This window comes from Plectropomus leopardus, chromosome 9, assembly GCF_026936395.1.
Source record: "Plectropomus leopardus strain MGB_pleo_1.0 chromosome 9, ASM2693639v1, whole genome shotgun sequence".
Taxonomy (NCBI): domain Eukaryota; kingdom Metazoa; phylum Chordata; class Actinopteri; order Perciformes; family Serranidae; genus Plectropomus; species Plectropomus leopardus.
The window spans coordinates 4,950,852-4,976,013 of NC_142184.1; the positions used below are offsets into that span (position 1 = coordinate 4,950,852).

General features: G+C 37.5%; 1 protein-coding gene across 1 annotated transcript; it reads right to left on the reverse strand.

Moving 5' to 3' along the window:
* Positions 1–1,676: 1,676 nt before the first annotated feature.
* Positions 1,677–24,590, reverse strand: ada (adenosine deaminase). The gene is made up of 11 exons (XM_042491352.2): positions 24,350–24,590; positions 20,012–20,073; positions 18,993–19,115; positions 16,062–16,205; positions 15,116–15,231; positions 12,748–12,872; positions 5,979–6,050; positions 4,428–4,529; positions 3,524–3,591; positions 3,293–3,422; positions 1,677–2,627 (listed from the first exon to the last, which is right to left on the reverse strand). The coding sequence occupies exons 1-11, from the start codon at positions 24,488–24,490 to the stop codon at positions 2,523–2,525; spliced, it is 1,188 nt and encodes a 395-aa protein (XP_042347286.2). The 5' UTR covers positions 24,491–24,590; the 3' UTR covers positions 1,677–2,522.
* Between the last annotated feature and the right edge of the window lie 572 nt (positions 24,591–25,162).

A 25,162-nucleotide genomic window follows, 5' to 3' on the forward strand; every position in this document is an offset into this window, starting at 1 on the left:
TATTTAAAGCTGTATTTGAATATTCAGTCCAAATCCTGTTCTGAATTAATTTTTTTAATAATATATATTTTAAAAAGCTGTTATGTAGCAGAGATAAAGACCTGATAAGCAGTATCAGTGGTTGTTTCAGGGATATATGGTCTTGAAAATTTGCCTCAAAGTTGTGGAAATTTATCGTTAAAAATGTGTTTATCAAAACATCCTTTTTACAAACTCCCACACAGCTCCCGCAGCGCAGTCCGAGTCTCATTTATCCAGTTGTTTAAGACACCAAAATCATCCCGGCAGCCTCACGCTGTTTCTCCTGCTGCCGACTGGCAGACGGCGCCGCAGCGTGAGCTCCTGCACCGCAGGCTGCGGGACAGCGTCGTCCCTCAGACCAGAGGACTGTTGACCTCCTGACTCAGCTCTCTGGTCACCGTCACTTCACGTTACGTGTCACTTTACCCTTTTCACGCCTCTCCGCTGCCAGCTGTGGCCGGAGGCACTAAGTTTTCAGGTTATCTGTCCATCTGTATGTCCATCTTCCATCTAGTTTTCAACACAAATGGCGACTTTTACTCCATGATGAACTGATTGGTCAAAGGTCAAAGGTCAAGGTCACTGTGGCCTTGTCTGTCTCATTTGCGTGAACACAATATCTCAAGAACACCTTGAGGGAATTTCTCTAAATTTGGCACAAACTTAAACTTGGACTCAGAGAATTAACTGATTAGATTTTGGCAGTCAAAGGTCAACGCGACCTCACGAACCATGTTTTCAGGAATTCACATGCTGATTATGACAGTATTTCACACAAATATTTGACAGGATAAAATGATGAAGCCATGACGTTTCAGATCCAAAAGGGTCGACTTAAATGTGACGTTATAATGTCCTTAAAAAATACTACTTCTCTAGCCAGTATTTTAATGCCGTGACTCAGGAACAGAAGGTCGGATGCTGAATTGGTGACACTAATTTTCGGGTGTCCACCTTTAAATTGACCTGATTGTATAGATCTTCTGTGCTGATGTGAAGCGTTCATGTTTTCACAGTAAACTGTAAGTGCAAATAGACTGGATCAGGGGGAAATACAACCACGAGGCAGTATTTCAAGTTTCATTACTTTTATTAATATTATTATTATTGTTGTTATTTATACATATTTAAATGGATTTTTTGGAGGAAGCCTGAGAACCTGGTTCCTCAGTTGCTTTGCAATTGTTGTTTGACAATAAATAACTTTGAGCAGTGTGTGCTCAGTACTTCCATAACACAAAAACACTTACAATTTAATACTCGTCAGTACAAACAGTCTAATAAAACAATGAGTAGCATGCTCATACTTTTGGGTAGAAATATTTAAAACGGGGTTCTAAGGTAAAAAATGTGTTTAGGAAGTACTGAGAGTAAACAATGGATGAGATGAAATGATTTAACTGCACAACTGCTGTGAGTTTGTAAACAGACGTTTGATATAGTTTTGCTGTTGTTAAAGGTGATCTCCTCTATGACTTCAGTTCTCGAAGAGCGTTCACCTTTTTTGGATTCTTGCCAGAAAAACAAAGTTTCTCTTCATTAATTCAAGGTAACACAGGGTGAGTAACTGGTACACAAATGATCATTTTGCAGTTGAAGTATTCTGAATTGCCGCATATGATCGAGATAAAGAAACAGGCTGACATGCAGGAACATTTTATTTAATAGCTTTTATTATGCTCAAAGATGTTTTTTAATAAGTGCCAAAAATGTGTCTGTTACAAATGGAAGTGCTTTTTTATTTAGTGAAATGAAAAAAACATTTTAAATAAATATATACATAAAAAAAAATTGAGTAATTAGGATATGCGGTATCAAACACTGTGGTTTGTCCATCTAGGTGATTATAGTGCGCCCCCCAGTGTTTGAACATAAGACTACACTTTTGGTATTGAGCCGTTTTACCTGTTTTTAAATGTGGAGGGCAAAAAGCACAAAATATTTCTGACGCTGGATATTCACTGTAAACCATGTTTTCCCTTTTAAGTAGTAAATTTAATTCTCCGTCACCACATGCTTTCACACCAAAGACGAACAACAAACAACCTCCCTCATCGCTCACATGTTGACAAAGTGTCTAAACTGTAAAGTAATTGTGCATCAAAAGTTTTCCTGATTTTCTCCGTGACAACAGGATGTAAACGCAAGATGAACGTATCCAAAAAAACCTGCTTCATTAACACTTGCATGCCCCCATTTTTTCTTTTTTTTCTTTTTTGCACCTTGCAGAGCACCATGACACCCTCTGAAAACTGTAAACGAAAGCATTAAAGGTGTCTGATGATGGAATACTGACAAAACACATGCTGATGACGTAAAGATGTGTGAAGTGAAGGCAGCAGACAGCATATTTGATATATAAATCTGTTGGTCTTTACGTCTGGTTACAAAATTGGAAAAAGACATTCGGCTGTGTCAGGTGGGGAGATGAAAGGTTCAGAGCGGTTGTTCCTGGGTGAGCTCCTTCACGTCTCCTCCTCAGACTTCCTCCTCTGTTAAGTTTAAAAGGCGGTCGTCTGTATCATCCCGTAGGCCTCGTAGAGTTTGTGGAGGAGCTCTTTCTTCTCCTTCTCAGGCAGGAAGCACGACTCTGCAGATTTGATGTTCTGCAAGACGCAAGAAGACAGTAAAGTGCACATTTAGTATGTTTGAGTTCACTTTTCTTAAGGAACATGTCAGCAATATGAGAAGAGCGCTTATTCAGTGTCTTGCCGATAGTAAGATGAGCAAATTGTTTTGATTAGCGACAAACTTGTCCTAAAAGTAGCAAGAAATTTGAAAAAAAAAACAAAGACGTACAAAAAATTAACCTGAATCTAAGTGAAAATATAATTAAAATTACAAAAAAAAATTAAAAAAGCAAACAAGAAAATGACCTAAAAAAATATTTAATTTGATTTAATTGCATAGTTTTTTGGACATTTCCCCCTTATTAACATCATTTTCTGTTCATCCTCCCCTCTTTAAAAAAAAAAAAAATTTAGGAAAATTTCTTGTCATGTTTGGCTACTGTCTTGCAGTTGTCTAAATTACTTGCAAGTGTCTACATGTCAAAAAAAAAAGTTTGCTCAGGTTTAAAGGGGTTAAAGTAGCTTGTGAACGGCAATGAAGGCAGCACAAGAAAACTGATGTGGATCCAGGTTTCAAAGGGTTAATGCCACTGGCATGTTTGTAAGTAAGTAAAGCTTTATTTATAAAGTACTATAATCGAGTTTTAGTAGTAGTAGAAGGTAGATTCATTCGTCTGTTTTTGTTTTTCATTTGATCTCACCAGGCGTTTGAATTCCTCCTCCGTGAATCCCATGTATTCATGCGCGACGTTGTAGTCGAGGTGCAGGGTGGAGTTGAAAATCAGAGGGTCATCTGTGTTCAGGGAGTAGTTCGCCTTGTCCTTCCTGAACCTGCACAAAGGAAACAATGAAATTTAACATAAATTAAAAAATAAAGCCTCCAGTTCTGCTTCAATGCGGGTTTGTTATCATGTAAAATAAAGACAGCTCACGTGATGACGGGATGCTTGGTGAAGTCTGGGTCGCAGGCGCCTGTCAGCTTACTGGAAATGGGACACACCTGCAATCAGAGGAGCACAGGGATCACTGAGAGACCTCGTTACTGCAGTCGCTCCTCCCACAGTTGTTATATATTTCATGCTTCACTAGAGGGCAACGTATCACTGTGCTCCTGGTGGCAGAAACTGCAGTATTAAAGTCAACCAAGTCACTATAAATACTTGATAAAATACTCTCACATTAGGTAGCAGTGAACAGCCCACAGTATGTTTAAAATAAAATAAAATGTAAATGTATAATTAAAAAAAACGTTTAAAATAATTTTTTAGCACTTTTTACAGATTTTTCTTGTTTATTTTTTCCTTTTTCATTGATTTTTTTCCGATTAGGGTTTTTTTGGTAAACTTTTAGACACTTTTTTTTGGCTAATTTTGGGCCATGTCATGTTAAGTTGCTCGTTGCCTTTCCAACTTATTTTTGAAAGAAATTAAGCCCATAGCTCAGGTTTGAAAGGGTTAAAGAATAACAGGCACATTTTTGCAGAAATGAATAGTCTTGCTTGTGATGCACACAAAAAAGGACGAAGACAAAACAAAAAGGTAAAAAAGCTGCTTAAAAATGACAATATTCTATTAATATAATTTTAAATGTATAATTTTGAATATAGTTCTAGAAACCTTTTGCTAGCTTAAAAAAAAAAAAAATGTAAATCTACTAATTTCTTGCAATTTCTGTCATGTTTGTTACCAAGTTGCTCTTTGCCTTTTTTTTGCGATGTTTTTAAAAGAAACCAATTTGCTCAAAGCTCAAAAGTTTAAAAACTTGTTAAAGGCATCTGAGTGCAGCACAAGAAAAGTGATGCATTAAAAATGTTGATGCTTCTGGATACTTCCTCACCTCAAAGTGCATGTTCTGAGCCAGCAGGTCTCTGTACAGTTCTTGGTCCTCCAGGGTTCTGTAACCGTGTCCAACTCGCTCAGCTTTCAGGATTTCCACAGCCTAAAATATCAGACAGGAGTCACGTGGCAAAAAGTTAGAAACCACAAAAAAGAAAAGAATATACATCTGTTTTGTTTTGTATCAGCAGAATCTGCGGCTATTTCTGGAAGCACACTTGCAACTTTTGTGGCAGAGCTGAACTGTCACTTTGAGCGAAGAACTTCCTCAGAGAGGCCACTCACTAACGCAGCGAGGCATTCTGTCCTTTTACCAACTGTGGTGTGACAACAGCAGAGAGAGACACAAATATGGAAGCAAATAAGTGACATAATGATTTGATTTTACCAACAACGTGCAGACGCAGCCTTTACCTGCGATTTAAGACGACTATACTTTAATGTTAAGAGAAAACGTGTGCGTAAGTTGGGCAGGAGTGGAGTCAGATGGGTCAAATAAGCTCTGGACTTTGACCTGATGTTCATGTCATGTGTGAAACCAAAAATCAATTGTGTTAATTTAATAACGACCTATTGTGGCAGTATGTGTAGCATCGTACAGCAGTGACATATGTGACGCGATTCTGCATTACATAAGCAACAAACTTATTTTAAGCCAAACCATTTTTTTATAAATCTAAAACAATGTGCTTTTGTTGCCTAAACTTGAGGAAGTAAAACTTTTCATTGTTCACAAATTCAGATATAAAAATTAAAATCAACAATTTTGAAACAGGAACATTCAGTCTATCATTGACCGGAATATATATTTTGTACAATTTTTATTTTCAAGCTGCTTTTGTGCATCACATGACTGACAGACTTTGCTCTGATTGGCCAAAAATTGGTTGACTGCATTCATGCTTGATTGATGTCTTAGGGTATAGCCCCAGATGATGCCATTTAAAATGTTTTACCAATTTTTTGACCAATAAATTCAGCCGATGTTATATATGATTTTTTAATTCTTTTTTAAATTTTCTTAATTTGCAGATCTTAATTTGACCTATTGAGAGGCCTGAATCTACCTTTTCAAATTTTGAAATTTTAATTTTTGGATCTGAATTTGTAGTCTTGATTTTGAATACTTAAATGACATGAATTCAATAGTTCTTAAATTTCAATATTAAGCACTCAGTGGCTGTAAAAAAATTGAAATACTTTTGTCTCTTATTTGCTTCCATACACACAAGGAGTAAAAAATAATCATCCGCAGCATATGCGTCTACATGTATGTATTTGCATGAGTTTATGTGCTCCCTTGTGCTTTTGTTGTCGACTTCGCTTGAATTTAAAGACACTCCCAATCTGCCCGTTCACAGACTGAAACCATCGACTGGCAGGCTTCGTGTTTCTTTTGGCTCTCTCCCTCCATTGGCCGGTTTACTCATTTCTATCTTTAGTGTGTGACTTCATTGTTTTGTTTGGTTGTTGTTAGAAGTTCAGCTGAGACATTATGTTCTCACATGACACCCCGTCCACAAATGTCTCACGTTTTTGTTGGACGGCCTACCTCCTTCACAACAATCGACGGGCCCACCTCTCCTGCGTGAACTGTCCTGTGGACGCCACAGCGCTCCGCTTCCTGTCAACAAAATCAAACATGAAACACGTCAGCGAACAAACAGCACAGCCAAACATCTGGATTTCACATCTGCAGCACTGCAGTATCCACTGAGGCACCTTTTTATTGCTGAGACAGACTTTTGTGCACGCTTGCTTTGTTTTGTCAGGAAAAAAGATTAAGAATGATATTTTTACTTTGTCATAGAGGAAAAACTAAGTGCAGACCTGAAATCTTTCTGGTTCGATCATCTGTTCTCATCTCAGCTTTCGTAACCTTGGACACACTAAGTGTGGGTTGCCTAATCTGCAGGTATCTATAGGTCATGTAGTTATGAAGATAACCCTCGATATTAGTGTGGACTCCGCTCTGTGACTTCTGCCTTGTGTTAATAATTGAAGCGTGTTTCTATTTCTTCCATCAATATCGATTCAGCTTGACATACAGATTTCAGACTCTCGACACTGTGGATGGTGAAAACACATAACTGACAATATGCATCATGTACTGTAGATGTAGAATTTATTTTGATTAATGACTTATTCAAACTAGATGTTACACGGTGCTTGACAAGCAGAAATGCACAGACAAAGTTATAAACTGTATACGTGCAACATGAGGAGGGTAAACGCAAATATATAGACTAAGTCCTACAAACACACATGAAACTGTGCTAAATACACACACACACCAACCTGCATACACACATGCAAGCAAAATTACCCAAATTAAATTAAGTCATAAAAATGCCTTTTGATGATAAGTTGTTGTCTGCAAAGCAATAAATAATCATTTAAAAATGATTAAAAAAATAAATAAATCATAAAATACTAAAAAAAATAATATAGTAAGACATACTCAAAATGTCCACCCCAATATATCGGGGGAGGTAAATTAAAAAATGAGTAGCAACAACAAGCAGCCACGCATGGTAAATATTCTTTGTTCTTTCAACATTAGATTGTGTTGTTAATGTGTTAACTGGATAACTAGCATCATGGCAGGCTTCAGGTTCAGGTTAATTTATTTGTGCTGTAGGTACATTTGGTTTGCATGTAAAGTGCAAGGAATCGATTTAACACAGTTGTCAAACAACAACAGAATACACACAGGATAAGATATGACACGAAGATAAGACGAGTGCAGACGACTGCCGTCTGCTGACATGCAGGGCTTTTCTATTACATACGTGCTTTCTGACTGCTTGTTTTTGTCTCTGTAATGTGTGTACATGTGCGGCTTTTTGGTCGAGACACGGGCGACGAGACGCCACACAGTAGGTGGTTTTTGGAGCTACTCTAATGTGAGTTAGTTGTCTGGGCCTTAAGATTTGTGTTTAAAATGCTTTAAATGGTTACCCATCGGAGGGTCGAGTCACAGAAGGTGTCGGGTGAAACTGGTCCCTCCAATGCTCAATATGTGTTTATGGCTTTTTTTCCTCCCCTAGACACTATTTAAAGAAAAGGTACTGATTTAGCTGAGTCAGCATAGAGCAGTGTAATTATGGACAAACCACTTAATGATATTAAGTCATTACTGATGATTTAATTTCATTGATACGGAGCTAATCAACAAAATATGTGCAACATCAGCAAATACCACACTTTGAACTGGACTGTGTAGATTTCATGGCCACTTTATGAATTGTTGACCTCAAATGACTTTTGACTGGCTGTGTGTTAACGTCTATGTCACACAAGTTCAGCCAGAGCCAGAATGAAAATGTTTTTTAGTTCACGCCTTCATAACCACAAAGGCTGCATCATGAACGATGAATTCTGATTAACTGCCACCCTTTTCCTACTAAAAGGGTGGAAAAGTTGTGACCTGCCTGTAATTTTAAAATACAAATGACTAATAGCTCAACAGACAGAGATATAGAAATACAGAATACCAGAGCAAATAAGTTAGTAACCGACTCTTACTTCCACCATTCTAATTTTAATTTTTCATTCAACTAAAAATGTATAAAACCTTTGAAACCCGAGCAGATTGGTTTGATTTATTTTCACAAAAACATCACAAAAAGGTCAAGAGCAACTTGGCAAAATATGTCCTGCAAATTGCAAGAAATAATAAAAAGGTCACAACAAAAACAACCAAAAAAAGAAGTAAGCAAGAGAAAGATAAAATCATTAAAACTATACATACTGAAAAACAATATTTATAATTATTATGATTATGCTTTTAAAATTATGTTAAAAATAAAGAAAAATGGTTTTTTGTGCTTTTTTATGGGGTCAGGTCATTTGATTGTTTTGTTTTGTTTATTTTATTTTTTATGTAATTTTTAGGTAATTTCTTGGCAATATTTTGGGTTGTTTCTTGTAAAATTACTCATTGCCTTCTTCTTATGTTATTGAACAGAATCAGAACAATACTCTCAGGTTTCAAAGCGTTCAAACAGATGGCTGAAAGGCTGAAGGGCTGAAATTTTTAGAAATGTCTGTGTGTGGTGTGTAGTCAGCTCCACCCATTGTTTATCCAAGCAATGAACTGCGGGTACACCTTGTTCCACGCCCAGGGCTGCAACGTATTAACTGATTAATCCTTGCATTTATTACAGTTTGACAGGCAAAACTGATTTCTCACTGCTGTGTTTTCTGAATTAATCAATAAACGCTGCCTGAAAACCAAATTGGATTTTTCCTGAGAGGCGTCAGTGCTTAAGAGGAAATCAGTTTGGGAGTATTAGGGTTTTACTCCCGTTCTGTGTTGGTTACAGATAAAGACAAGTCCTCACACATTGCACTGTTTTCACAAAGCCAGATAAGCAGGTTGGGAAACTGACAAATGAGGGCATTGAGACAGCAGAAACTTAGAGGTAACGCAGGGCATGTCGCGTGCAACGACCCTGCAGCTGCAAGTTATGTTCAGACAAGACTTCACGTCCAAGAAATGTTATAACTAAGAAAGGGTGGATACAGAGTCATGTGGGTGTAACATAAATCAAATAGGACTAAACACAAAGTACAGATGGGAATATCTTTGCAGATTTCCATTAAAAATGCATTGGGCGATTAAAATTTTGATCTGATCGTGGAGGGAGATGGAGACATCACCAAAGCTGTTGAAATTCATCCTGAAGGGGACATGAATTACATGTATGTCTGCACCAAATTTTATGAATATCTATCCCAAACTTATCAAAATATTTCTAAGATTTAGTGGGATTTAATCGCATCTATTGCAGATTGGGAGGATTACAGATTACAACCAGTTGAACTGACTAACTGTCGGTTAGAATTCCTTCAGTGTTCATCGTTCAGGAGGTTTTTTCCACGAGCCAAATTATCCTCAGAATAAAGCAGTTTCACATTACAAATTAGTGTTTTTCCAAAGCTGTTTGGCTTTTTGGCTGCTAGCCCAGCACCTGCTAATGTGTGCTCATCTTTTTTAACAGCAGCCAGATTATCGGCAGTGGTGTCTTCTTCAAGGCAAATAAGCCCGATGATTTAAATCAGTAAAAACCCAGAATAAAGCAGTTTCGTGTTAAAAATATGTGTATTTTCCGGCACTATTTGGCTCATGGTGGAGCAGCTGTTAACTACGGTGGCTGACGTGAAAACGTGAATTGGCCTATCTAGAGCCAGTATTTGATTTGTCCATTCTGGGCTACTGTAGAAACATTCTGGTGCAACATGGATGTAAATGTCTCATTCTAAAGTAATGAAAACATGGGTCTTATTTTGAGGTGCTGATATGCTAAAGAGATCAGATGTATTGTTTTATATTACATTTCTGCCAATATATCCCCCTAAATCCTACACACTGGCCCTTTAAAACCACAAATGTGAACCTCGTGGTGATGCACGAGGGACAGTTAGAGAAACACCAAAGTCTGTACGCTCCATCCTTTGCCAACAATGGATGCCTTGGGAAAATTTCATAACAATCCATCCAAAAATTGTCAAAATATTTCAGTCTGGACCCCTGAGCCAAATCTGTTCTCTGTATTCATAAAACAAATCAAAATTCTTTCTAAGGATTCTTGAAAGTTGTTGAGGCATAACTGCATCCATATTTCCATCAGCCTGTGGGAACATTGGATAGACTGTGACTGTAAAATATTTTCATAACCTCAAAATAAGTGCTATCAATAAATAAAAAAATGCCTAATGTGCTTTAAGGCCAAGGCAAGGCAAGTTCATTTATATTGCACATTTCAGCAATGAGGCAATTCAAAGTGCCTCCACAAAACATAAAAAAATATTGAGATAAAGTGCAAAAAAACTTAAAACAAAACATAAAAAGGCATTTAATCCTTTAAAACCTGGTTCAGCGTCAGTTTTCTTGTGCTTCATTTGAGCTGAGTGATTCTTTTAAAAACATGATGAAAAATCCAGTGACCAATTTGGCAAGAAATGTCTCATACATTGTAAGAAATTAGAAAAAGGTGAAGAAAAACATTTGCTGAAAAAGATTTTTTTTTTTTTTTTTTTAAATGAGAGAGTGTTATGTTGAAAATGATAAATAAAAAACTAGGGAAAAATGTCCAGATAAATATATCTATAATCACTTTAACTACCTGTAATTATATTAATTTGAATAAATAAATGTATTTAATTGTTTTTGTTTTTTTTATTATTGTTTATTTATTTTTATATTGTTTGTCTGTTTTTTGTTTAAAATTTCTGTCATTTTCATGCATGTTTTTGTGATTTTTACTTTCCTTTTTTGTGTGTTTATTTTCAGGTAATTTTCTTGTAATATTTTTACTAGCATCTCGCTATTTTTGTGGGCCATGTGTTATTAAGTTGCTCAATGCTCTCTTCTCGCGTTTTTTTTTAAATAAATCAAACCAATTTTCCCAGGTTATAAATGATTAAATACAATACAAGATAAGCAGTCTATTTACACTGTTTGCAATTTTCCTCCAGTGATCACACTTCTTGTCAAACTGTAAGAAATCAAAGTCAAAAACACATCAAAGAGCACAGCAGCTCTGCAGAAGCAGCAGAACAAGCTGGCACTTGAGGCCGATAAACCTACCAAAGGAAATACCCTTTAAAACTCCCTCATGCTCTGAAAAACACCGTGTGTTGGCAGTACACACGTGGACAAAATTGTTGGTACCCTTTGGTTAATGAAAGAAAAACTCACAATGGTCACAGAAATAACTTGAATCTGACAAAAGTAATAATAAATAAAAATTCTATGAAATTTAACCAATCAAAGTCAGACATTACTTTTCAACCATGCTTCAACAGAATTATTTAAAAAAATAAACTCATGAAACAGGCCTGGACAAAAATGATGGTACCCCTAGAAAAGACTGAAAATAATGTGACCAAAGGGACATGTTAATCCAAGGTGTGTCCACTAATTAGCATCACAGGTGTCTACAATCTTGTAATCAGTCAGTGGGCCTATATATAGGGCTACAGGTAGTCACTGTGCTGTTTGGTGACATGGTGTGTACCACAATCAACATGGACCAGAGGAAGCAAAGGAAAGAGTTGTCTCAGGAGATTAGAAAGAAAATTATAGACAAGCATGTTAAAGGTAAAGGCTATAAGACCATCTCCAAGCAGCTTGATGTTCCTGTGACTACAGTTGCACATATTATTCAGAAATTTAAGATCCATGGGACTGTAGCCAACCTCCCTGGACGTGGCCGCAGGAGGAAAATTGATGACAAATCAAAGAGACGGATAATAAGAATGGTAACAAAAGAGCTCAGAAAAACTTCTAAAGAGATTAAAGGTGAACTTCAAGCTCAAGGAACATCAGTGTCAGATCGCACCATCCGTCGTTGTTTGAGCCAAAGTGGACTTAATGGGAGACGACCAAGGAGGACACCATTGTTGAAAACAAATCATAAAAAAGCCAGACTGGAATTTGCCAAACTACATGTTGACAAGCCACAAAGCTTCTGTGAGAATGTCCTATGGACAGATGAGACAAAATGGAACTTTTGCCAAGACACATCAGCTCTATGTTCACAGACGCAAAAATGAAGCATATCAAGAAAAGAACACTGTCCCTACTGTGAAACATGGAGGAGGCCCTGTTATGTTCTGGGGCTGCTTTGCTGCATCTGGCAAAGAGTGTCTTGAATCTGTGCAGGGTACAATGAAATCTCAAAACTATCAAGGGATTCTAGAGAGAAATGTGCTGGCCAGTGTCAGAAAGCTTGGTCTCAGTCGCAGGTCATGGGTCTTGTAACAGGACAATGACCCAAAACACACAACACACAGCTAAAAACACCCAAGAATGGCTAAGAGGAAAACATTGGACTATTCTATAGTGGCCTTCTATGAGCCCTGACCTAAATCCTATTGAGCATCTTTGGAAAGAGCTGAAACATGCTGTCTGGAAAAGGCACCCTTCAAACCTGAGACAACTGGAGCAGTTTGCTCATGAGGAGTGGACCAAAATACCTGCTGAGAGGTGCAGAAGTCTCATTGATAGTTACAGGAATCGTTTGATTGCAGTGATTGCCTCAAAAGGTTGTGCAACAAAATATTAAGTTAAGGGTACCATCATTTTTGTCCAGGCCTGTTTCATGATTTTATTTTTTTAAATAATTCTGTTGAAGCATGGTTGAAAAGCAATGTCTGACTTTAATTGGTTAAATTTCATAGAATTCTTATTTATTATAACTTTTGTCAGATTCAAGTTATTTCTGTGACCATTGTGAGTTTTTCTTTCATTAACCGAAGGGTACCAACAATTTTGTCCACGTGTGTATATTATAAAACCACGCGATTCTCACCTCATAGGCCCGTCTGTGTCCTGGATTGGCTTCACAGTTGAGTGACTCATCGCCTGCCAGATCGATGGCAACCACACCTTCATTGCGGTATTTCTTACACAACTCCACGACATCCATGGACCAGCCTTGAGAATTAAAAACAAAAAATATATTACTAGACGCCCAACTTAAACACAACCATGCAAATGATGTGGAGATGAAATGTGATGATAGAGTCTAAGCGTCATGCATCATCCATCTATCATGATCTTATCACTCTACAGCTATGACAAGCAGAACAAAAAAAACATGCTGTAGCAACTGATTCATCTGGCTGACGGTAATCAGGTAGAAGTATGCATATTGGCTTTGTTCCCAACTGTTAGATGAGAAGGTTGAAACCAATCTCAAGTCTGTATGGTTAATCAAGTTTCTTTCAAAACCATGAAAAAAAAAGCAATCCACAAGTGATCCTGCAAATTGCACACAAAAAATATACATAAAATGACAGGAAATAACCTGAAAATTTGCTTAAAAAATAAATAGAGAGAAAATTGTTGACTATGGAAAAATATCAAAACTATATTCATAATAATTATGATTATATTTTTAAAATTTGATTACAGAAAAACACACATTAGATTTATTATTTTTGATTTAATTTTAGCACCATTTATGTGAATTTCCTGTTTTTGTTATGTTATTTTTCTTTTTCTTATATTTCTTTTTTTTTTTTTTGCTAATTTCTGGTAATATTCTTGCAACTTTTCTTTTCGTTTCCACAAATTTGCTAATTTTGGGTCATTTCATCTTAAATTGCTCATTGCCTTTTTTCCATGTTTTTGAAAGAAATCAAGCCAATATGTTAAGTTTTAAAAGAGAAAAGAAAACTCCACAAAATAGTAATCCTGACAGTCTATATTCGGTGAGTTGAAAAAATTCAGGCGAGCCGTTTCCCCATTTTCAGTTTTTATGCTACGCTACACTAGCCATCCCCTAGCAGCAGCTGCATATTTACTAAACAGACTCGAAGTGGCATCAATGTTCTTGGCAACAAGATACATAAGTGAAACTTTAATTTGCTGCATCGCATTTCCACTTTCCTTACTGTATGAAAACAAATCCACTTTTTCCAAAAACAAACCCACCCAACTAACTGTTATGCAAAAGCTGATGTTTTCCTAAAACAGCACTTAGTTTCCTAATTTTTAATAACAAAATCAGATATCCTCCCAAACACATCTGTAATCACTTAAGGATATTGCACCGTGTTTTTGTGAGGCATGTAATGTAAAATACAGAATGGGAAATATGAATTGCACTTGGCTGATGGATCACACAGGAAACAGCTGCATAAATGGAGTAAAGCAGATCTGCACCAAACGTGTCAGATCCCTACAGTCACTGCTGCTGCTGATACAGCCACTACTCATATCGCAGCACATTAACTGGTTTATGGACTGCACACAGTGATCAGCACAGCTGCTGGTATTGGTAGCACCACGACTTCTCCTATACTAACATGTTAGTGCTGTCCTGTGAAAATGGATCACCAAAATATCGACTTTTCATGGTTTAGGGATGATTTGGGTCACTATTTTGATCCTATTTTGTTGCATAAAATGTTGTCCAAACTTTCATGATCCCCAGAGGATAAACACAGATGACTTTGGCAAAGACCTGATTTTTCTCCTTGTGCCACCAGCAGGTTGATATGTTTTGGGTTTTAGTGAAAAATCTCAACAACTATAGCTTGTTTGCGGTCACCTGATCCCAATGATGCAACGAAAAGTGATATTTCCCATCAATATCAGATATGACTGGGTCCTGCAGACCTCCTACTACACGGCGAGCCAAAAAACGGCGTACAAGAGTATTGAGCTTATAATTATTTCATGTGTGGCTCGCATTGACCGACTGCCGTCTTTTTGTGCCCTGATGAGCAGGTTTGCTTGAGAATGGCTATCTTTGTATATCACTATTCCATCTTTAGAGTAACTTTACATGGATGGATGCAGCATCGGCATCAGGCTATGTGCTAGCTGGCTAACCGTAGCTACTATTTTCTATTTTATGTGACACTTCTTTCGGGACTCGAAAGTAGTTTTTGTTTTTTTCCTGATTTGACCAATTGGCACAGCCGTAAACAGCCCAAAACTTTGGCATTTTGGCTTCTCCATGCATATGGACAATATGCAACATAGGTTATAATAAGAATAGTGTGGTTTTATGATGTGCATAGAGTGCACTGCTGTCTATGTGCTGCTCCTGCTCATTTTTTTAAAAAAATAACAGAGGCAGAGTTTTGAGACGGGACAGAGGACAGTACAGTTAGGAGCCTTATCTCATAAGGTAGTTTGGGCAGACAGGAGCATGAACAGTTCATTACTTGGCATGTGGCGCATGCAGCATAGAATGGACCTGGCTTTGATATTGAAGGCCCTCTCCCCCTCGCTGAGGCCCTCGTTAACCAGCTGCACCACGTCGTCTGGGCTCAGGTCACCTCTGAGTGGAGAAAACACGGTGAAAAAGAAAACATGCGATGATCCATACTAAACACTGACTGTCACACGAAGAAATGCCTTTGAAAAACATTATACAACAGTATAGACTGTAGAATATGTTAACAAAATGCATCAATATATTATAAAAAAAACTTTTCCTATTATAATGGATTGTAAGTGCAAAAGTCAATGTAATATAACTGAGATCTGAAAATAAGTATACTTGGAAATAAGTATATATATAAAGTAACTTAATATAATAAGCATACAGACATAAATAAAGTCAAACAAAAAGGAATATAGTAAAAAAAACTTTATAAAAGATAAAAGATAAAAAGATAAAGAATAGAGGTCAATTTAAAAAAAAAAAAAGTACAAAAATTGATGTATCCAGGAACAAAATCTGTTTAAAATGTATGGTGGACAAAAAAAACAACTAGTTAATTTAATGTGATGAAAAATAGAATTGGGTAGAATTACAGTATATTAAAAATACTAAATCACTTCTTTCAAAAATAAATAAATGAATACAAATTAAAATGAATCTAGCAAAAAACTGCCAGTGTTATGTAATAAAAATCTGGAAAAAGGAACTCCATAAAATATAAAAATAGTATCAAAATCTGTTTATAATGTATGGTAGACCCAAAAAAAGGACATTTAATATAATAAAAATAGAATTAGATAATATAATGAAAATACTAAATTACATCTTTAAAAACATCTGTTGAGTAAAATGCAAAAAATGTCAACTGTGCTGTTGCAATGCTTGTTAAAGGGTTAACACATCTCTTCCTAAAAGCAAAACACCAGGTTTCACCAAAGACTCACTCTTCCTGGTCCCATGGTATTGGGTCCACTTTAGTGTTAGCCAGGAAATGCGGGCTGTATCTGACCTCAACGTAAATCACTCCCTCCTTTGCTTTGTCCTCGACAAACTCGTAGGCGATCCTCTTTATGGCCTCTCTGTCACCGCTGGAAAAGAACAACGAAAAAACACAAAATGAATGACATTGGCCTTTGGCTCTGATAATCTCTTATCGTGTGGAACAAATAAAACCATTAGCCACCGCTAATCCATCTTTTAAACTATGATGGCTTTCAAAAAAAGCAATACAAGCATTTACAGAGTATTACTGATATGATAATTAATGAAGGACGAGGTTTAACAAGCTTTAACTGCTTAAGTAAGGAGCCGCAGGCCTATCTGGAGCTCTCTGCGTTTGACAGTCTTGTATCAGGAGAAACTTCTGAGATTTGGTACAAAGTAAACCGGAGCAGTCGGACTTAGGGAAACAAGCTCTGGTGTCAAAATGTTAGACCTCTGGTAAAGTTTGATGCCTTAAATAACCAGCCCGTTCCAAAATCGTAAAATACCACCACTTTGACACTGTTTTTGGTGTAAGATCCCAACGCCAAAAGCCACCTTTCGCATGCACCTGACACGCTGATACTGATGCACTGATAAATTAGTATTGGTCGTTGTTTGTTAGACCTGCAACAATGAGTTAGATAATTCATTGGTGATTTAAGAAATTCTGCAGGCATCTCGTATTCTTTTCTGACATAGAATACGGAAATTAACCCTTAGGAACCTGAGTCGACATCAGTTTCTGGTTCTGCATTCAGACACTTTTCACAAATATTTAATTATTATATTACTAGTATTTCAAAATATTTGAAACTGGAGCAAAAGGTTGTGACTTCTTTCAAAATCATAGAGAAAATGGCAATAAGCATCTTGGTAAGAGCTGTCCTGCAAATTGCAAGAAATTATTAGGTATTAAAAAAAACTATATTCCTAATTACAATAATAATACATTTAAAATTATTTTTCAGAATTTTTCAATATTTTCTTTTAGGCAGTTTCCTTGTGTTTTCTTTTTAACTTTCCCCTTTTTTTTATTTAGTTTTGTTTGTTTTGTTTCATGTAATTTTCTTTAACTTTTTACTGATTTCTCGATTATGTCTGGATCATTTTATCTGAAGTTACTCATTGCTTTCTTCCCATATAAAAAAAACCCCCCCAGGTTTCAAAGGGTTAATTGGAGTACAAAAACAATACTGATATCATTAGAAAGCTAAGAATCTGCTCTCCATAAAACTAATGTTTTGTTCATTTTTTGTAAAAAGAAAAAAAAATAAATCGATAAATTGGAACATATTTAAATATTGGGAGTGTGTCCACAATTTACATTATGAATACAGTCTATCTACTAATACTAATTGTATGACTACTAATACGACTGTTCTGTAACAGCACAAAGTGGTGTTGTGACAGTTTTTGGAGAACCATTTCTGTCTTTCCTGAAAACTCAGCCGCACACTTTCCGTCCTGCATCACATGACAGACGACAGCACGGCTTCCAGCACTTACACTGAATGCTCATCTGTCTGAATGCCTGTTGTTTTGCAGCGGTCTCCCATTAACCCCCCACAAACACACACCACCACAGCTCAGACAACAGTTCTGCATGAGCTAAACTCGTCTAGCATGTTCCCTATGTTGTTGAAGCCACTCTGCACAAGGGCCTTGACACAAGAGGGTCCATTCAGCACAACTGCACACCGCCGTCCGGCCACTACAGACCGTCATTGTTGGCAGCTTTCACGGCTGTGGAGTGTCTTTATTTGGTCCTTTCTTCACGGTTCAGCCCCGTCACTGGAGGGCTAAATATAAGACTCCAGAAAGGAACAACTGTATTCTCCTCTTAGTTTGGTTGCCAAGGTGTTACTTGATCTCAGTAATCATGTGTTCCTGATCTGCATGTTTGGCATTTAAAATCAACTCCCCCTTCATCAATCACAATCTATGCTACACATTCTGGTTTTAACCCTTTGAAACCTGGAGCGACACCACTCTTCTTGCTGCTTTAAGACGTCTTTTACAGGTGTAAAAACCTTTGAACCCTTACCAAATTGGAGCGATTGCTTTAAAAAAAACAGATAAATTAAAAAAAATAAAAAGGCAATGGGCAACTTGGTAAGACGTGCCACAAATTGCAAGTAATTGGTCGATTTAAAATTTATTTTTTTAAACAGCTAAGATGTATAAAAGATATCTATAATTACATATTAACATATTTAAAATTATGTTACAGAATTATGATGATTCTTCCAAGTCTTCTTTGTTTCTTTCCTTTTCTTTTTTTTAAATAAAACTTTCAGTTAATTTTTTCAATTACATTCAATAAGATTTATTTTCCATATTATGTTATGCATTCTGTGCATTCTATTTTCATCTTACTTTTACTAGTGATATCAAGTGGGTTTTATCAATGTGAAGATGCATTTTTGTATTCTGTTCTGATCTTATTTTTACGTGCAGGTGTTATTATGTCTTCTATGTCTTTTCATGTGAAGCACTTGGTGCATGTAATTTCTTTGTTGTAAAGCACATTGAGCTGCATGTCTTGCATGACAGGTGCTATACAAATTAAGTGTATTAATATTATTTCCTCTCTTCTTACTCATTGCCTTCTGCCCCTGTAATTGAAAGAAATCAGGCCAATTTGCTCTGGTTTTAAAGGGTTAAGACCTTGAATGCGTCGTAATTGTATAACATAGCTGCACATGTGTGACTGGACTTTGACCCTCACAGTAGACTGAGGTGGAGCAACATTCCTGTGACACTAATGAAGTGGACCCTGACTCTTAATCACTCAAACTCTTGCTCTTCGCTCTCCGTGTCACCTGCTCGGCGAGAAAACACCTTTGGTAATTATGAAACTGAATCATTCAAGGAGACCTGTCAGCACTTACGCAACCACGTGCATGTACTCTGCGAACTTGCCCAGGAACTTGGTGAGGGTGGCCGGCTCTTGGAGAATAATAATCTGCTTCATCTCCTCCACAGTATTTGCTGGCAGAGCGATGCCGCGTCTCCTGGAAGGAGAATAAGAAACAGTTCAGGGACAGTGTTGAAATTTAAATGTGGTACGTTGTTTCATATGAACTCTTTGAAGCCTAAGTAAATTTGCTTGACTGCTTTTAAAAACATGGAGAAATTGCCAAAAAATGACCACAACAAATTGTAAAAATTACAAGAAAATTATAGAAGAACAAAAAAGAAAATAAGGTGAAAAAACCCCAAGGCTGATGTGGGAAAAAAATCTTTGTTATATTCCAAATTCTACATATTGACAGAAATATTTTCATTGTTTTTGTAAATGCACGTCGGTTCTAAATATCAATTATCGGTCTTATTAACTACTAATAACAAATATCGGTTGACCCCTGGTGGAAATTCAAGGCTAAAGTTGTGAAGTGTGAACTGGGCATAACATCTTCACCGTGCCAATTCTGTGAGGTGATAATAAGTCAAAATCGTGCTTAAGGCTTGTTGCACTGCCCCCAAGTGGCCAAAAAATACTATTAATGTAGTTTCAAAAATCTGACACTAAAAAACTGTTTTTTTTAAATTTCTTAACATAAACACATTTTTTCCCTTAAATACCTCATCCAAAGAGGCTATGTTTTTGGCTCGGTTTGTTTGTGAGCAGGATAACGTAAAAACTAATGGCCAGATTTGCACAGAACTTGGTAGAAGGATGTAGCATGAGCCAGGAACCCAATAAACATATGTTATGCATTTTACTACCGTACTGACATTTCTTGTTACTCATCAGCTGACAGTGATAAGCTAATATCGGCCAATATACCTGAAGGGGGAATTTGTCAGTTGTGCTCTTTATTTGATCAATTATTAATAGCCTCAAGAAGAATTGATCAATAAAACTGTAAAGGGACATTGATGTTTTCTTTACTCTTAACTTACTTACTTGGCAACGTCGAGAATAGTCTGCACCCTGATGGCTCCATCGAGGTGCACATGCAGCTCAACCTGCAGATAAGACACAAGATAATACATAAATAATCAGACAGTTAAAAAAAAATCAAACATTTATGGGTGTTGTCATATATCCAAGGACAAGGGTTTAAAATTGGGCAGTAAATGGAGGGTTTAAAGGGGCCTCCGTCAAAACATTTTAAACACCCAACACTTTATTTTCCTTCATTCTGCACCAATTTTGGTTGGAAACGTCTTTACATTTTGTCAAAGTAAAAGTCCTCTGCTACTTTTATGATTTTAATAGGGGGGACAAATGGAATCGGTGAAATCTACATGTTCATATATATATCTGAGCTTGATTGTAGAAAGAAGAAAGGAACTGAAGTGTTAAAAAAGAGAGCAGCCAGAGAGAGCAGTGGTGGTGGTGGTGCAGTTCAATGTTTTGGCCGTGGCCCATCATGAATGCAGTACGCATGACTGGCCAACGAGTGGTGAGAAGGCCAGAGAAGGGTCAAAGAAGATTAAGTGTGCTGGCTCTCCTTCCAGCGCTGAGAGCTGTGATTTATTCCGGCAGATGACAACGATAAATCTACAGTCCCTCTTCAACAACTGAAGCCTAAACTTCACTCTTTAGTCACAGTGAGGTTTATATAAAACATAAAACATTTCCTACAGCAGTGATTTCATTCTTATTTCTCAATGGATGCCATGACTAAGAAAATGAGCAAGGTTATGGAAATCCAGACTGCAACGGATTTTCCGCGATCGCAGTGATTCAGTCTTTTCTTGTCTTAGTTTATTCTAGATTCTGATTTTGTACTGCGACCTTAAAGACAATGAAATCTTATTTTCACAATCAACATTTGACTGTGAGTGATATGATCCTTCATGAACTTACTATTTTCTATCAGTGTCAGAACAGCTGATAAGTCAATTCATCAATAACCTAAATGCTTAAGATCTACAGCCCAGTTTTCAGGAGGTTTTAAACAGATTTGTTCTGCTTGTTGTTGGAAGGAATCAAACATCAGAAATCAGTTTATTTTCAAACCACGTCCAGCGTGTCCTCTCATTATGTCCCCGTCTCACACACATGGAGCAGAAGGAGGGAGGGGGGAGATGCAGCCCCTTACACTGGTGTTCAGCGGAGCGGACATTCGGAGATACCAGCGGAGTAGGTTAGCCTATGAGAGCCGAGCGGACACCGGCAGAGACACCGGTGAGAACGAGAGCCGAGCGGACACCAGCAGAGACACCGGCTGAGTATGAGAGCAGAGCGGACATTCGGAGACGCTGGAAGAGACACCGACGAAGAATGACAGCAGAGCGGACATTCAGAGACACCAGCAGAGAATGAGAGCGGAGCGGACATTTGGAGACACTGGTGGAGAAAGAGAGCAGAGCGGACACCAGCAGAGACACCGGCAAAGACACTGGCAGAGAATGAGAGCGGAGCAGACACCGGCAGGGAATGAGACAGAGCAGACATTTAGAGATGCATGGGCGAAATCAAAGCAATTTCTGCTTATTATTATCAGTTCTATTTATCAGCTGAACATTTTATTATCGGAATTATCGGTATGAGGTAATAATAATGATAATTATCATGCAGGCCTAATAAAAATTCAATAAAATAAAGCTATCAGGAAGGTCAATAAAGTACTTTTATAATCAAATTCTAAAAAGTATTCTTATAATTGAATAAATCAAAGACGAACAAGCTGTGATACCTGGATTATATTCCATATATCGCCCGTAATACCAACCATATCTACATCGCTCATCGAGAAGGGGCTAAATATCTTTTGCTAAATTTTGGCGAGGGAATGACTGGCATCGCCATTTTTAAAGGGGTTAATTTAACACTCCTGTTAAGATATCTGAGTGAAAACAGCTTCTATGAGTAACCAAGAGTCACCTAAACTTGAGAGGGCTTGTTCTCACTGAATGTTTTGTTCCTTGCAACCATTGTACTAATTATTAATATTAACTGTAAAATCAGAAACCAAGATGTATCAGTATGTGATTCCTTAACTCTCCATATTGACAACAGCATTAGCAAAGACCTGAAATTCAGTTATGGATTTTTTTGAGAAACCACCTTGGAGTTGGAGAGATTACCTGAAATTTGAGGGTCATTTTCCACTATTTTCTGATGATATGCTGCCAAATGATTAATTGATTACTTAACAAAATCCTGTAATAACCTGGTAATAGATGACAAAAATAAGCCCTAACTGTGACTAACTGCTAAACCTGCATCCTTATCACGTCATTATTTTGTAGAAAGTAAAACAATTTACACGTTGTACGGCTGTGTCCATCTGTGTGACGAAAACAAGAGTAGATTAATATCTTGAGATTAAATGTTTATAGCAAGAGGTTAAGTGTGTTACTAAAACTGTTTGAGAGTATCCTCTGTTTACATCCATTTTCTTTCCCTAAAAGCCTGGTGTGTCAGTTAAACTGCTAACAGCTCACAGCTGGTTAACACATCTGCAACTTCAGGAAGTCATATCAGTACACACAGCACTTCCTGTTACAGCCTAAACAGTGGTAAGATACATTTCAGTGAAATTTATACTGATCTGAATGTGAAGGCAATAAACGTTCACGTAGGACGTTCATATGTGAATCACTGAATTCCTGTTGTGACTCAATCAACACAGCAGCATCTGTCAGAGTTAGCTTTATATCGCTGTTGTCAGAAATAATGTTCATTTAAAAATCTGAGCTGAAATGACTGACGGAAAATAATTCTGCAGCTGTTTGATAATCAAATAAGTATTTTTTTCAAGCAAAATTACTGAACAAACAACGAGGTCTGGGAGCTCCTTAATCTCCAAGGAGAGGATGAGATCAGCTGCTCTAAAACAGGATGGTAAATTATTCCATTGTTATGGTTGGGTGTCAATGCATACGTTACATGTTGCACTTGAGGCAGGCGCTGTTGCGTTATTCTTTTAACTGTAGTGCTTCTGTTTTGCCAGCTTGCTGTCTAAAAACCACACACTAGAGTGACACGATACTGTCTTTGTTTGGTTGTGTGTAAAAATGCAGAGGAGGCATAGAATGGGACTTTGTAGCAGCTCTATAGCACAAATTCAATTTAAAAATGGCTAATAATAAAAAAGGCATTTACCAGCTCCACTCCATTATATGAGCACTGAACATGTAATAACCCTGTTACTACACCATCAGCACTTGAGGCATAGACGGTGATCTGATGATTGATGCTACAGACCTACAGACAATGGCCCCACTGGTGGTATCATTTCCACAACAGCAAATTTATATTTAATGAGATTATCTCTGCAAGAAGCTGCCACTCCCCCAAGGTCTCTCCTTTTACAATTTATGACCCCCCCCCCACACACACACACACACACACACAATCACATTGTGTGGCAACAAAGCCCACATCTCTATGGCCAGTACTGCATGTGTAATTTCCTCTTATCAGCTGTCACCTCCTGTACAGAACAGGTGCATGCTCAGTCAGCCGTAAGACTCCAAAGGGCAACAGTGAGTATACACATTTCACGCATGTGAGACTTGTGTACATGTAACACTGAAAATCAGCCTAAAGGTGCATTTCACTGATGCGTTGTTATGCAAGCCCGTTTTCTCTCTACAAGCAAAAAAAAAAAGCAACAACCAAGAAGAAATCAGGCAAAATAATGCAAAATAAGTGTTTTCTGTGTTTCTATTGCAGCAAGGAGAAGCTGGCATGACTTAAAGAGGAGCCCCTTCACCCCACAAGGTTACTGTAAACTAATGCAGAATTACACACTTAAAGACAAGCTGTAACAACCGTGACAACCTTGTTTTTTTATGTTGTTTTCTTTTTTGTGTGTAGCTACTAATTTCCAGATAATTTTCTTGTAACTTTTTGCTCTTTTTGGGGCCATTTCTTGATAAGTTGTTCGTCGCGCCTCTTCCCGTGTTTTTCTTTCTTTCTTTCTTTCTTTCTTTCTTTCTTTCTTTTTTTTTAATCAAGCCGATTTGCTCAGGTTTCAAAGGGTTAAACATGCACTGCTCATTCATAGCGGCGCCTTCTGGGCTTTCAAGCCGGCAGTCACATGTCAAATTGTAGGAAATGTTCTTCCTTGTTTTACTACGGGCATCTAACGCACAAGGACAGCGTTAAAAATGTTTTGCAACCTAACATTTAATTTATTTATTTGTATTTTCAACCATTCTTATTTTTGTGCACGGTCACATCGCGCGTAAAACCTGAAAACAAGCGCCCCTGTCAATAATTCACCACCTTTCCATTTAAATTATTAATGCTCAAATAACAGTGCACCCCCGGCTGATAACATACCTTTGGCTTGTTGAATACCACTTGTCCGGCCATCGTACAGAACCTGCTGCGGCTGCTGGTGAGTCTGCTGCTGCTGGTGCACAGAGAACTGAGGACTGGGGAGCCAAAGCCTATCGCAACTCGTCTGGCTATTATATGCATGACTCCGGGACACGCCTTCGTTTACCAAACTGCAAAAATCAGCCTCACAGTGCCGCGAGGCGACTGCACAGCAGGCTGAGAGGCTGTAAGGAGCGCAGAGCTGCAGTCTCACTGTGCATTAATGCATGGAGACTGCAGCAGGTAGAAGGATTAACGTCAGCAGCTTTGCGGCCATGTGATGGGAGCTTTACGGGCTAATTAATTGTGTCAAACCGGTCCGTTGACACGAAACAGTGTGTAGTATTCACGTCAAGTGCTCTGCATGTAAAACATCAACTGTCACTCTATAATTAGGCTATTATATGGAGTGAGTTACAATAGAGTCTTTAGCTGGTAGCAAGGAGATTTAAAAAAGGTGCGTTTACTACAAGGTCATCTCCATTGGAACAATGTAACTGAGTACATGTACTTCATTTCTATGTACTTTTTTTTGAGTATTTACATTTTCAGTCAGAAACTGTGAAATATGATAGAGGGAAGATGATGTACTTTCCCCAAGTCACTCGTGGAAAAGTATTTGTGCTTTTGGAGAGAAACATGAAATTTTAAAACATTTAAAATACAGTCCCCAGAATAGTTAAATGATTTAAAATAAATAGTTGATGAACGCATCAATGTGTCAATATCCAATATATGACTCTGAAAAAGGCCCTTCTGCACAAGTACAGAAAA

What these genes read in the sequence shown, in the direction of transcription:
- ada (XM_042491352.2), bottom strand. Translation starts at nt 24,490, where the DNA reads ATGCATATAATAGCCAGACGAGTTGCGATAGGCTTTGGCTCCCCAGTC. An exon ending in GAGTACATGCACGTGGTTGC is followed by an intron (nt 16,206 to 18,992) that starts GTAAGTGCTGAC and finishes GTTCTTTTCCAG; the next exon opens with CGGTGACAGAGAGGCCATAA. An exon ending in ACCAAGCATCCCGTCATCAC is followed by an intron (nt 3,423 to 3,523) that starts GTGAGCTGTCTT and finishes TCCTTTGTGCAG; the next exon opens with GTTCAGGAAGGACAAGGCGA.